Source organism: Colletotrichum acutatum, assembly GCF_030867785.1.
Source record: "Colletotrichum acutatum strain CBS 112980 chromosome Unknown BDZ83scaffold_159, whole genome shotgun sequence".
Classification (NCBI taxonomy): domain Eukaryota; kingdom Fungi; phylum Ascomycota; class Sordariomycetes; order Glomerellales; family Glomerellaceae; genus Colletotrichum; species Colletotrichum acutatum.
In genome coordinates, this window is record NW_026849153.1 from 27967 (window position 1) to 40204 (window position 12238).

The 12238-nt window shown below is 51.2% G+C and overlaps 4 protein-coding genes across 4 annotated transcripts; 2 read left to right on the forward strand and 2 right to left on the reverse strand.

Annotated features, from left to right (window-relative positions):
* Positions 1-795: 795 nt before the first annotated feature.
* BDZ83DRAFT_639591 (amino acid permease) lies at positions 796-3425 on the forward strand. Its single transcript, XM_060509438.1, has 6 exons — positions 796-1414; positions 1470-2168; positions 2232-2491; positions 2542-2627; positions 2679-2714; positions 2769-3425. The coding sequence occupies exons 1-6, from the start codon at positions 1231-1233 to the stop codon at positions 3118-3120; spliced, it is 1617 nt and encodes a 538-aa protein (XP_060359092.1). The 5' UTR covers positions 796-1230; the 3' UTR covers positions 3121-3425.
* Positions 3426-3508: 83 nt separating this feature from the next.
* Positions 3509-3838, reverse strand: BDZ83DRAFT_757310 (uncharacterized protein; the record flags this gene model as incomplete). Its single annotated transcript, XM_060514876.1, has 2 exons — positions 3509-3636; positions 3691-3838. 2 exons carry the CDS (start codon positions 3836-3838, stop codon positions 3509-3511), a joined length of 276 nt encoding a protein of 91 aa, XP_060359093.1.
* Positions 3839-5519: 1681 nt separating this feature from the next.
* Positions 5520-6155, forward strand: BDZ83DRAFT_590823 (uncharacterized protein; the record flags this gene model as incomplete). Its single annotated transcript, XM_060506369.1, has 1 exon — positions 5520-6155. The coding sequence occupies one exon, from the start codon at positions 5520-5522 to the stop codon at positions 6153-6155; it is 636 nt and encodes a 211-aa protein (XP_060359094.1).
* Positions 6156-6527: 372 nt separating this feature from the next.
* BDZ83DRAFT_656831 (uncharacterized protein) lies at positions 6528-8662 on the reverse strand (the record flags this gene model as incomplete). The annotated part of the gene is made up of 4 exons (XM_060510907.1): positions 6528-6596; positions 6995-7128; positions 7169-8495; positions 8555-8662. The coding sequence occupies 4 exons, from the start codon at positions 8660-8662 to the stop codon at positions 6528-6530; spliced, it is 1638 nt and encodes a 545-aa protein (XP_060359095.1).
* Between the last annotated feature and the right edge of the window lie 3576 nt (positions 8663-12238).

Below are 12238 nucleotides of genomic sequence, written 5' to 3' on the forward strand. Positions count from 1 at the left end.
CGGACGCTGCACATCAGCGGGTATTCGAGGTTTTAGCGCACGAAACAAAAAGACAGCCCATCGGCACGTCTCGGTCCAACAACTGTCGCCATCCCACCCCAGCGAGCACGACATCAACAAAATCCCTTTGGCTTTCCTCTTTCTCATCACCGGTTCACTTGGCACTGCAACGACGCCGCACCGCAGGGCAAACGACCAGCCCCCCTCGATTGTCTCCACTGTTGTCTTAGTTGGGGTCCCCAGGCTCTCACCCAACTCCAGAGGACCGCCAAGTAACTTGCAATAAGGGCCGTTGTCAAAGGCCCCAAACGACCTTCCGTAACTGGAAGGCCTTTGGACTGAAGTCACTGAACCTCTGGCTGCCCTCGCCGCTGCCCAGACAGCCCAGCCTGCTGACGCCCTCTTGGCGGCGATGCTCATCTCACTTGACCTGGCCACTCCAAGACAGATACGCATTTTCAAGGCGTAGAACAGCACTGATAACTGGCTGAAGCTACCCTCGCGAGCTTGCCGGCATTTATGACGATTCAGCCTCAAGAGGCAGCTCAGGGAGCTTGAGAAGCTATAGCGACCGTCACCTCGTATTATCAGTGTCAGCCACGGCGGCACATACCCCCGAGACCACACCCATGCTGGATTCCTTCTGGAAGCACGCAAAGTTTTTAAGATTTGGCTGGTTGGGGTGGAGCAACGGATGTTGGCTCATGAGGCTATTTTGTGGTTTCCGCGACATCTGGTTCGTCAGAGCCACAGTCCCCCCCCCCCTCCCCCCAATGTTCATCAATGTTCAAATCTCGATAGGTTGCTTTCATTCATCTCAAGTGCTCTTTCTCTCGCCCGTTTACTCCTTGGTATCCCACCGTGCCGCCCTTGTGGTACCAGGCAGCGAGTCGGTTCGCAGGTCGAACCTTGCGTGACGTTACAGTGCCATGACGTGCGGGGACATCTCAGCAGCAGGCCCTGGGATGATCACTTTCACCGTTTGTCTTGGGTTGCGACGCAGCAACGCAGCATTGCAGCAGGTAGCTGTCTGCAAGGCAGGGACACATATATAGCTCCCGCCGGCCTCTCTAAGAACAGCCCGCTTGCCGATCCGCTTGTTTTAGCTTCGAGCTCTACACATTCTCTCGTTGGAACTCCTCCCGGCAGTGCTTGCCAGCACGTGAAAGCCGTGTACATCACAGGAACTCGAGCTCGGCCGATTCTCGCTTCCTGTGCCGACACCAAGCTATGAGTTCACCACTCAAACACGATCACCATGTCGGGGAGGACAGGCACGTCGTACGGGACGATGCTTCGGGTGAAGAAGTAGGAGTGGTTAAACAGCAGGAAGTCTACGCTTTCGATGAGTCGCGCAAGATTGGTGTTACCGGCGCGGTCTTCCTCATCCTAAACAAGATGATCGGTACCGGTAGTAAGTAACAAACGGTCCGTCACGATGTGTATCACACTCACACGCAATTGCTCAGTCTTCTCAACTCCCTCCGGTATCTTCCAGTCGACTGGCTCCGTCGGCGTCGCTCTCATGCTATGGGTCATCGGCGGTGTCCTGACCTTCTGCGGTATGAGCGTCTTCCTCGAATTCGGCCTCGCCATCCCTCGATCCGGCGGCGAAAAGAACTACCTCGAGCGCGCCTACAAGCATCCCAAATACCTAGCGACCTGCGTGCTCGCTTCGCAGATGATCTTACTCGGCTTCTCATCCGGAAACTCCCTTGCCTTCGGCCGGTACATCTTATTCGCGTCGGGATCCGAGTCCCCAGATGGTTGGACTGCCCGTGGCATTGGTATTGCCGGCGCCACCTTCGCTGTTGGCATTCACGCTATTACACCCAAATGGGGCATTCGGCTTTTCAACGTCCTGGGCGTCTTCAAGGTCATCGTCCTGCTATTCATCGTCTTTTCTGGGTTTGCTGCTCTGGCTGGCCGACGTCGCGTGCCAAACCCTCACAACTTTGACAATGCTTTCCGAATCGAAGAGGGAGAAGGCTACGGTAACGGTGGTGTTTATGGATACGCGACAGCTCTGCTTCGTATCATCTACAGTTACAAAGGCTGGGAGAATGCCAACTATGTCGTGGGGGAGTTGAAGAACCCGCGCAAGACCCTGGCTATTGCTGCGCCCCTAGCCATCGGCGGCGTGACAATTCTTTACGTCCTTGCCAATGGTGAGTTAATTTATCATCCAAAATCTCTATCAACTTTGCCTGTCAACTGACTGGCATTTCTAGTCGCTTACTTTGCCGCTATCCCCAAAACCGAGCTCGCTACGTCTGAAGTCATTGTCGCAGGTGTCTTCTTCCGCAACGTCTTTGGCAACAGTGCCGGTGCCAGAGCTCTTCCAGCATTCGTCGCCATCAGCAACTTGGGAAATGTGCTTGCCGTAAGTTTTGCACATGCTCGCCTGAACCAAGAGTTGGCAAAGGAAGGCCTCTTGCCGTTCAGCACATTCTGGGCATCCAACAAGCCATTCAATGCTCCAGCCGCAGCCGTACGTGCCTAAAATCTGCATCACATGTCCTCAAGCTAATGTACTGCTAGCTTTTCCTCCATTGGATCGTTACTGTCATTGTTCTTGTCGCACCTCCTGCGGGACCTGCTTATAATTTCATTACAGATCTTTACACGTACGTCTAGCCCCCAACTTGAGAAACAACTCTTTGCTAACACACAAACAGGTATCCCGGCGCATGGATCAATGCATTTGTTGGGATGTAAGTTATCCTTGGAGATTTACTTCGTTGAATATTAGCTGACATGATAACTAGTGGTCTTCTTTACCTCCAATGGAACAAGAGAGAGAACTGGACATCACCATGGCACACATACTTCCCCATCACTATCCTCTACGTCCTGGCCAACGTGTTCCTCTGCATCGTTCCCTTCATCCCGCCCACTGGATCGTGGACCGCGGAAGGGTACCCTTACTACGTCTTCCCAATTGTTGGCGTAGGCGTGCTCCTTCTTGGTGGTGTGTACTGGGGTTTCTGGACCAAGATCTTCCCCGCCATAGGTGGCTATAAGGTCGTGGCCGAGAGGACGTATGACGAGGAGGGTCACGAGGTTATTCGATACCGTAAGGTCAGCACGAAGCACAGCCACTCAGGGCCGATCGATTGAGACCTCGGACCATGGATAGCCGCCATGGTTGGCTGAAGCCGCTGTTTACATAGCATTCTATTGTTACCAGCATATGCCCAAATAGGTACCCGTCGGAAAGCTCGAAACCTTAGTTGGTCGCAGTCACATTGATGGTATATCTTGGGGGCAGCATAAGAGTGTCCTGATTGAATGCATATGCACATAAACGTAGTAGCTTGGACCATGGTATTCGAAACATGGCAACGGAGCTCGGCAACTACACATGGACATCATGGCTTTATTCAAATTTATGTGGAAAGTGTATGGTATTGACACCAAGGAGAATTTATTAATGAATTGTCTCAAACACTATCCATACAGCTCCTGACCCGAACGCCGCGCAGTTCAAAAGTGATTGCTAGAAGATTTACTCGAGGCGCTTGTCCTCTAGACCCTCGGTATCACCGGGCTCACGGTACTCTCCGGTAGGCTTCGCACCACGGGTGCGCTCTTCCACGATATTGCTCTTGTCGATGGCCTCCTTGTCATCGCGCTCTATACAGGCATCAGAAACTCATGTACGTTCGATGAGATACAACATGAACTTACCTAGCTGAGCATCGGAGTCGGCAGTCTCAGCATCAATAGGGTCCTCGACCTTGGCATCGTCACCGAGGACGCCGATGGGCTCGCGGTCACCCTGGCGGGACACGTACTCGTTATCCTGAACGTCTCCGGTGGGGGCTTCAGAAGACATGATGATATTGATAGTGTTAAATGGAAGTGAGTATGATGAAGAAGTTTATAAGATATCGTTGTTGATGTTGATGGGTTGGGATCGTTGCTTAACTATTTGGTGCCCTTCCGCCAGTTCATATACAAGTTCCTCTTCACTATCAATAATCAGCATTGCGCTCTAAGCTGCAAACACCATAGTCACGAATGTTGAGATCATTTTCGAGCTCACAGATTGTCTGTAAGTCTATGACGCTGTCATTTACGCGTAGAAACGCGCATCAAAGGGGCTCCGACCTCCCTGGCGCATAACCACCGTGCAGAAATCAATTAAATCGACCTGCACGCGACATGGAGCAAAGTGTCCGATGGGCCCCCTTGAGCTAACGGCGCCACCTTTGATTGCAGCGAGCATCTCAAAGCGATAGCCCAGCCGCCTGGCGCGCATTGATAGATCTGCCTTAGTCTCATGGAATGATAGCGCCTATGGCAACGAGCGCCAGCCGCCTCATTAAGGTGCCTTAGCATGGGAAAGTCACCAAGTAAGACTACCATCCGTATGGATACTAGTAGTTACCTTCGCTTCAGCCTCGTTCCCGGATCTCTGACCCCAGCGATCGTCCCTGATCGATCGCGTCAAACCCGATTGGACAATGGACAAGAGTCATGATGCCTCCTGAAATCGGTGGGATGCCCAGCCCCCGACTTTATTCTCGGTAAGTGCGGGGACTGCACCAGTAAGGCTGATATCGCACTATTACTCTCCAACATCTTGAGCTCTTGAACTCGAGTCTAGCTTGAGTTTTTATTCAGAAAAAATCATTTGAATCATATCAGAGTCTTGAAAAAAAGTTTCAGTTTGAAATGGACTCATCCATATCTATGGGGAGTTGACGATTGGCTTTACCAAACGCTCTTGCCATAGAGGATAACCAAAGACGAATCTGCTCACCGAGATCCCCAGAGGCCTAGAACCAGCCGAAGACCTCACCGAAATAAACTCCCTGCGCACGATCGGTCTGACATCATGTCGTGTTTCGCTCAAGTGGGCAACAGAAACGGGTGCGCGGGCCGCATCATATTGACGTCTCCCGTCGCCCCAACACACCTCAGCTCCGCACCGAAACAGCAATGATCCTCGGGCGTCTCAAACTCTTACATCACCCCCCTTCACCAGCAAGCAACCGGGAAACTTTGGGGCGAGCCTTGAAAGCAAGATTCAGCCTGCCGAGTCGGGTACCAAGTGCCAGCAGAACGAGTGCCCAGTGATACAAGGTCACCCCGGTGGTGTGAGTTCCAGTGTTCAACAGCAAGCAAATTTGCTATCTCATAATCAGATAACTCCCCACTGACAATGCTGCCTTTACTTCCGTGCTTTGATTTCTTCCTTATTCACACAAAACATTTGGATGATCCACGATAGTAATACCAAGAATTCTGACGTTCCACAACCGTCCTGTTCTTCCCCACCCTGGGTCTCTCAGCGCTTCTATCGATCTGATCGTGCATTTCCAGCCCCCGGGCGCAACAAAGTCAACTCGTCACTACCCGGACTAGGAAGGGACCAAAGCGAGCGGCTTCATCAATAGCCTGCAACTCCGCAACGCCCCCGCGTCCCGAGCCTTTCCCATTCCGGCCCTTGTCAAAGGAAGTCCAGGCACATCCCACGTGGTGATCGTGATCCGTATCAGAATCCGCCCATCATGCCGCGCCAGGAACGTCACCACAAGGAGCGCGTTGTCTACGACGACGACCCATACTATGACGACTACGAGCATCCAAGGGCCTCGCGCCGCGTTTCTCGTAGCGCCCATGAGTACGAGGCCAGCGGTGGTCACCGGCGCAGCACTCGCCGCCACGATTCCTACAGTCCTGTCGGCCCTGTCCGCGCCCGCTCGGAGAGCTATGGTCGACCCCCTGCCCGAAGGCATGATACATACGCTGAGTACTCCGACAGCGGAGATGAGAGGCCTCGTCGACGTGGCCATGGGCAGAGCAGCAGCAGCCGTCGAAAGGATAGCAAGACGTCTCGACTCTCGAGGGGACCGGAGCGTAACGATTCTGACAAGGCTGCGATCATACAAGCTGCTGCTACCGCCGCCGTCGTGGCGGGCGCAAGTGAGGCGTGGAGAATGAGGAAGGAAAAGACGTCCTGGTCTCAAAAGGGGACGAGGATGGCGACGGCTGCGGCGGGTGCTGCTGCCATCGCGGCTTTCAACAACAATACCAATGGGCAGCATGGCTCAAAAGACGGCGGTGGGAGCAAGAAGGATACTATCCAGGCTACGCTCGGAGGCTTGCTGGTGAACCGACTGGCAAATGGAGTAGGCAAGAAATAACGGAAAGGATATCAGGCGGACAAAGGCATCGGTGGAAAGCGCGATAACAACGAAAAAGCTCCCTTGTTGCCGACTCGTGAAGGGCTACGAGATTTATGATTATTTAGAGACCTCTGACGACGGATAATGGATACCAGGAGTTCTGGACTTATTTTGATGTTATTTACCCTTCATGAAATTGATGCGATAAATTTCCGTGGTTTGCTTCAAGAGATGCCTCTCGCTGCTGCCGCAACCTCTCTTGGCTTGGATTGCGAGTTCTAGCTGAGCGCTCAAGTTGCTAAGGTGCGCGCCCACGATCGAAATTTACATCTTAATCTAAGGCACCCATGTGAAGTGAACTCTGTTCAAGGATTTTATCTCTGGGTCTCATCAATTCACCAGGATGAGGCTTCTCTGAAGATCAAACTCAGGATCACCGGATACGGGGCCGTCAAGAGTCTATCAGGTAAACGATACACTTGATTGGTCACACAAGGATGGTGAGGGTAGTGATACTGTTTTTCAGAACACATGGACCAGGATAAGTATCCGTCTCGGTAGGTAAGATCGGGATATAGCAACAAGCTTTGTTCCAGGAGGCCAGAAGGGTCCAATTATCATACGCGTAGCCTTTGGATATCATCGCGGAAATGTGGTTTTTAGCAGATGACCTAGACTAACATAAAGCATAATTGATTCGTACCAAATTCTGAGGGTTACCTCAGCTCAATTCACATCTCAGCAACGTTGGCTCTTCCGATTCCCGAGGCGATAGTATCATCCGCTAGCCTCGATGTTGGCTCAAGTAGTTCATGATGAAAATGGACGACACTAGATTCCGACTCGTCACGCCGTACACTGTTCAGATGGTCAAAAGGGCTAACAATTAAGTAACTAGAGATTGAAGAACCCCACAAGAAGTCTGATTTACCAAGATTATGAGGATTTTCCTCGTGAGGTGTTTCACCATTGCCTTCAAGCACATGGAGTCCTAGTCCAGCCCGGAGGATAACCCGTCATTGACAACTCACCCGCACCAGATTCAACCTCACGCTTCCATCCCATGTCGACTGATCCACCCTTAGTCAGAACATAATTAGCCGCCTGGCAGCGGAGCCACCCGTTGATAGCCGGGTGGTTGCACTCGGCGTGGTCCATAAGAGCGTTCTTGAGGTTCATGACCTGGTTCAGAATTTTCGAGTGCTCTTGGTGAAGTTCACGATTGCGAGCCTCGGCAGTATCTTTGGCTGACTCGAGGTCGGCGCTCTGCTGCTTCTGCTTCTGCCAGTTGCGGGCCGATGCTCGCCTATGGCGCTCACGGCCGAGAGCCGGCGGCTGTGTGGCGGGGATAGTACTGTGGCGCCTCTGCAAGACTGGCTTCCCAGGCGCTTGTGGAAATTTCTCGGCAACATCGTTGTTCGACTTTCTCTTCTTTTGGGGAGGTGCTCGCTCCTCATCGACCTCTCGTCCGTCCATTACTTCGCTAGAAGCGAAGCTATGACGACCTGTAGTCTCTCCACTCGTAGGTGGTGTAAATCCGTAGGATGAGTTCATGCTGATCGGAGATTGTGTGGCGGATGGAAGTGAATAGACAACGGGCAGGCTTGGTTGTATCAAAACGGGTGCATTAGAATAGTCCCAGAAAGCCGAATCCATGCCAGAGTCTAGAGGGAAGTATGGCGTTGTAGGTTGGAGATTATCTGAAGTCCACCAGTCGACTGGACCAAACTCGATAGTAGATTGAGTACTGCAGAGGTTTCCGTGAAGTGCATTCACATTCCCAGTTATCGGGTTTCCGTCCATACTGTTAGACCGCGGAGTACTAGAGCTGGAGATAGTATCGTTGTAGTAAGTCATATCCCTCGGCGATACCGGGATATCGAATAGAGTCGTAGAGCATCGTCGTGCCATTGGATCGTAAGGTTGTATTCCACTCCAGGAAGGGGCCTGGTAAGCGACAGATGCCTGGTCGTGGACGCTTTCTATAGGCTCGAAAGGTGAAGTGATAGATTGGTTGAACTTGGTATCCACTGGGGTGGTCGGTAGTATTTGATGTAGCATCATAAGCCGTTTTTCTTCTCCACTAAGGTTTTGTTCAATTATCAGAGCATCTGAAGGCAAAAGGATGTTGCGGCTGTCAATGCCTCCGTGGACCGTATCAAACTGAACGCTGTAATCCAAGCAAGGTTGGTTGGGCTTTTGGCTTAGGGCCGCAGAGACTTCCAGAGCAGCGCCAGGTTGATTCTCAATGCCTCTTGGCTCTTGCAGTCCGCCTTGAAGCTTGTCTCGCGGTCGGTTGTCGTAGTTGTAGTGGCCTCCGCAAGAGAGACTTCTTGAGCAAGGTTGCCCGCCATCACACTGTACTCCAGTCAGACTAAACCTGAGAGTGGACATACAAAGCTTGCTTATAAATTTACATTCGCCTTCTGTTGTCGACAAATATCGCACGCTTCCTTGTCGAAGATTCCTGGTTTACTGTGGTTTCTGCTCTTCAGTGTAAGGTTTGATTGAGTGGTGCTGGCCATAGCCTATTTCTACACGTTAGAGACGTTCGTTTCAGTCAACCTCTAGGTTGGTAATGACTTACAACAGCAATCAGGTCGGTCCTCCCGGCAGGATTCGATGTACTTGTGATCTCCCAGTTGTTATGGTTGAGTCCGCGCCGTGCTCAATGGTCTAATTACCACAAGGACTCGGCAGCTTTGCGTCTTGCTATCAATTCTCACATCGCTCAAAACTCATGACGATCATGGGGATCGAGCGAGATCGTTTCCCGTTGTCCGCCGGCTTGGAGTTTCCGTGATTCTATGAGATCCCATGTAGGCGACGGGAGATAGTTGGCTTGGAGCCGCTGCTTGCCTGCCTATGGATCAGTCCAGGCGGACGCTTCTTAATATGTGTCGTTGCCATGGGCGCACAGGCTTTCCCCGCAGAGATTCGCAGCTCAGAAGACCCTTGCCCCTAACGCGGATGCAGCCGCAGGTTAACAGCCGTGAAGCGATGCAGTGTGACGCTGCTCTTGTTGCTGGTGACTTGAGAGCTGCCTAATGTACATGTAGCGCCCCTCCAAAATTGACATTTGGTATCCAGACAGAGCTACAAACTGATCTTGTAGTCTCCTACAGCGAACATGAAGCCTGGCCACACCTCCCTTAGACTGACAGTTTGAGCGACAGATCAGCCTCGGCGTATCATGGGCTCGCATTCCAGCGCGCACCCACCGGCACAAGTTTTCTCAAGCTACCAGTGACATTCTCTAACTTTAGGGGGGGATCTGTGTGTGCTGCGGAGACATGTGCCTACACTGGGTGGTTTGAGGGAGGGCGTAGCATGTGGTAAACGACGTGGAAGAAGAAATGAAAAATTGGGGCGAGAATGGAGTCCAATCGGAAAGTCAGGAGAGCGATCTTAGTGCATTTCGCATTTCCAATACGATCGCAACAATTTGCGAAGGCTTCAAGAACAGCGGAAGGGTCTAGACCTTCTGCAAAGACCATTCGCAATGGTCTCCAGGCTATTTCCGTCGATATGAGAGTGCAAGGGACAGGATTGTATTCAGATGTACTGGAGCAACGACAACGCCGCCTAGTACCATCGTCCCAATATCGAGAAAGAAAGTCTGGCTACATTCTAGACCATTCATGGTTATATCTCCGAGAAAGATCTGCAAGAGCCTGGAGTCCGGAGTGTACTCCGGTACTCGTCATTGGTTAATGTTTTCCGGGGTAAATCGGTGGCAGACGTGAGCGATGAATAGGAATGGTGATCTTTCTCATTGGAGGAATAGATAAGCAACTCTTTGCCCCCTCCCTTCCAGCCCCTCGAAACTGCAGGTCTTTCCTTTCGGTCAAGAATTGGTGTCGCACAAAAGGTCGATGAATACATGCATACAGTACTGTACAGCAGCCTCCAGCAGGTAAGATGAGGGGTCAAAGTCCCGTTCGCCTCCCCGTAACGGACGCTCTGTTGAGCTTATCAGCATCAATCCATTAACCAGTCGTCACCTCTACGGAATATATCGACTAAGGTAGTGCTTTCAATGATCCTTCAAATCACAAGTTTTCTCAACTCAGGAGTCCATGGAGTACGTACACTGTCAGCTGTTCAACGGCATATCGACTTGACCGAGCCCCTTTTACATGCGTGACCAGCCATGTGATGCAGCAATGATCATTGCACCAGAATCATCAGGGTTATGGTTTAATGTTCAAAACGGTGTGATCGCGTACCCTTCGCAGTTGCAAGCTAGAAATTTCTTTTTCTGGTAAAAGTAGAGAAAATTTCCTAGCTATCCTGAAGATCACTCTCAATCCACACCAACCACATCAAATTCCTGCTGTCTCAGCCGCACTTCCTGCGGATGATGTTAGCGTATGTATGCAATCTTTACCGCTCCTTGGGAACCCCATGGACACCTAATCGAATGGTCTTCATAGACAACGTGGTCAGCGGTCGGTGGCTCGCTGAAACTTCATCAGCTATTCCCCTTGTCACGGTGTCTCACACGGCTACATGTGGCTGGGACATGGACTGATATAAGCTTCGGTAGGTACATTCACTAAGCAATGGGCCATCGGCAGTTGAATTATGTAGTTGAGTTGTATGCAGATCCTGGTTACCATAGCGGCGATATCTTCTTTCCCCTGAGCGAGGGCCATCTTTGAGTCTGGATTTGTAGTACTGACCTGGCTGGCCAGAGTCAGAACCAAGAATCTTGCCAGCCTTTTCTAGATACTAGACCCATCAAACTCGAGGCCGTGTGTCTGGATGCTACAACCTGTCAACGTACAACGAGGCCTCCGAGGAGATACGATCATCGTGGTATGTGGTGTAGCCGAAGGTTCTTGTGTCAGCCAAGCTAGTAGGATTGAACTTGCATCGCGCATAACATCCTTGGAGCTTACTGGGCTACTTCATATCAGCTAACTTGCCGCATCGACAGCAATACGTGGATGAAGTAATGCAAGCTAGCCACTCGACCTATTGGAATACGGTGTAGGATGCTGTCCCTCGGACGGTGCGGTCAGACGCTACATCTGTGAGCATCTCCTCCACACCATCCTGGCAACGCTCAACATCGAATTTAGGGGTCGGGGTTGCCACCTCTAATAAGCAGACCCCTCTCATGATCATCCAATCTACAGCTGTCCTTACCTAGACAGCCACCAGCTAGCCATAAAGTCAGCACGGTCTCATGTTGACCCCATTTTCTCTTGCCCCAAGATCTACGTACATACCCATGTGCAAGGAATGCGAACCACTCAGCCGGCGCCGGGCCCAGACCGATCCAAAAGTTGTCGTGCTTGCTGTCGCCATACCGGTACTCAAGTCCGGAGTCTTTGGAACGACAAACTAAGGAACGAAACATTGGCTCAGCACTTTAGATGATTCAAATTGTGGCAAAAGCAATATTTCCCACGTAAACTTTGCGTTAAGATCCTCGGGCATACGTGCTCTACGCGAGATCGGATTCAATCTCCTTAAGGGCGGTATGACAGTTGAACTGCTAGGGGTATGGTCACGAGACTATTTGATTAAATCTGTATTACCGTCGTTTTGACTCACACGAAGTTCCCAATCTTGAATTTCCTAGATAATGAGGTGCCGGTGTTTCGCTCTTGTGGACCTAGCCTAACAGCACATGCAGGCCTGACTGAAATTCCGCACCTTCGACTAGCAAGCTTGACCAACGTCAAAAAAGCGGAACCGTTAGTGCGGACAGTACATAGGAACGTCAACTATATATCCCTTCGATAAGGAAGGATTCCATCCTGCCTTGATTTTAAGACTATCTGCAACGATATGTTTGTACTACCAAGTACCCTACTCAAGAGACGGTGTATTGAAAGCCTTCTTCTTCTAAGTTGTCAGTCTGTCCACATTGATTGTCCAATTGGATCAGCTGAAGCATCTATCGTCTGAGGTCAAGTTGACCCCCTTGCATAAATTGTTGAGTTGCATCGGAAGGCGGCCGCTAGACCAAGCACCATGAGTAGAGAGTGATGTGAGGTCAACTCGGACAGAACACTCCGGCAAAGACCAAAGCTGCCGGCATAGCATTTGTCACATCTGTCTTAAACCACATACCTGCATGGACCAGC

Excerpts from the sequence above, each read along its gene's own strand:
- BDZ83DRAFT_639591 (XM_060509438.1), top strand. The coding sequence starts at position 1,231 with ATGAGTTCACCACTCAAACACGATCACCATGTCGGGGAGGACAGGCAC. Across the intron at positions 1,415-1,469 it reads CAAGATGATCGGTACCGGTA|TCTTCTCAACTCCCTCCGGT; the intron begins GTAAGTAACAAA and ends GCAATTGCTCAG. Across the intron at positions 2,715-2,768 it reads ATCAATGCATTTGTTGGGAT|TGGTCTTCTTTACCTCCAAT; the intron begins GTAAGTTATCCT and ends CATGATAACTAG.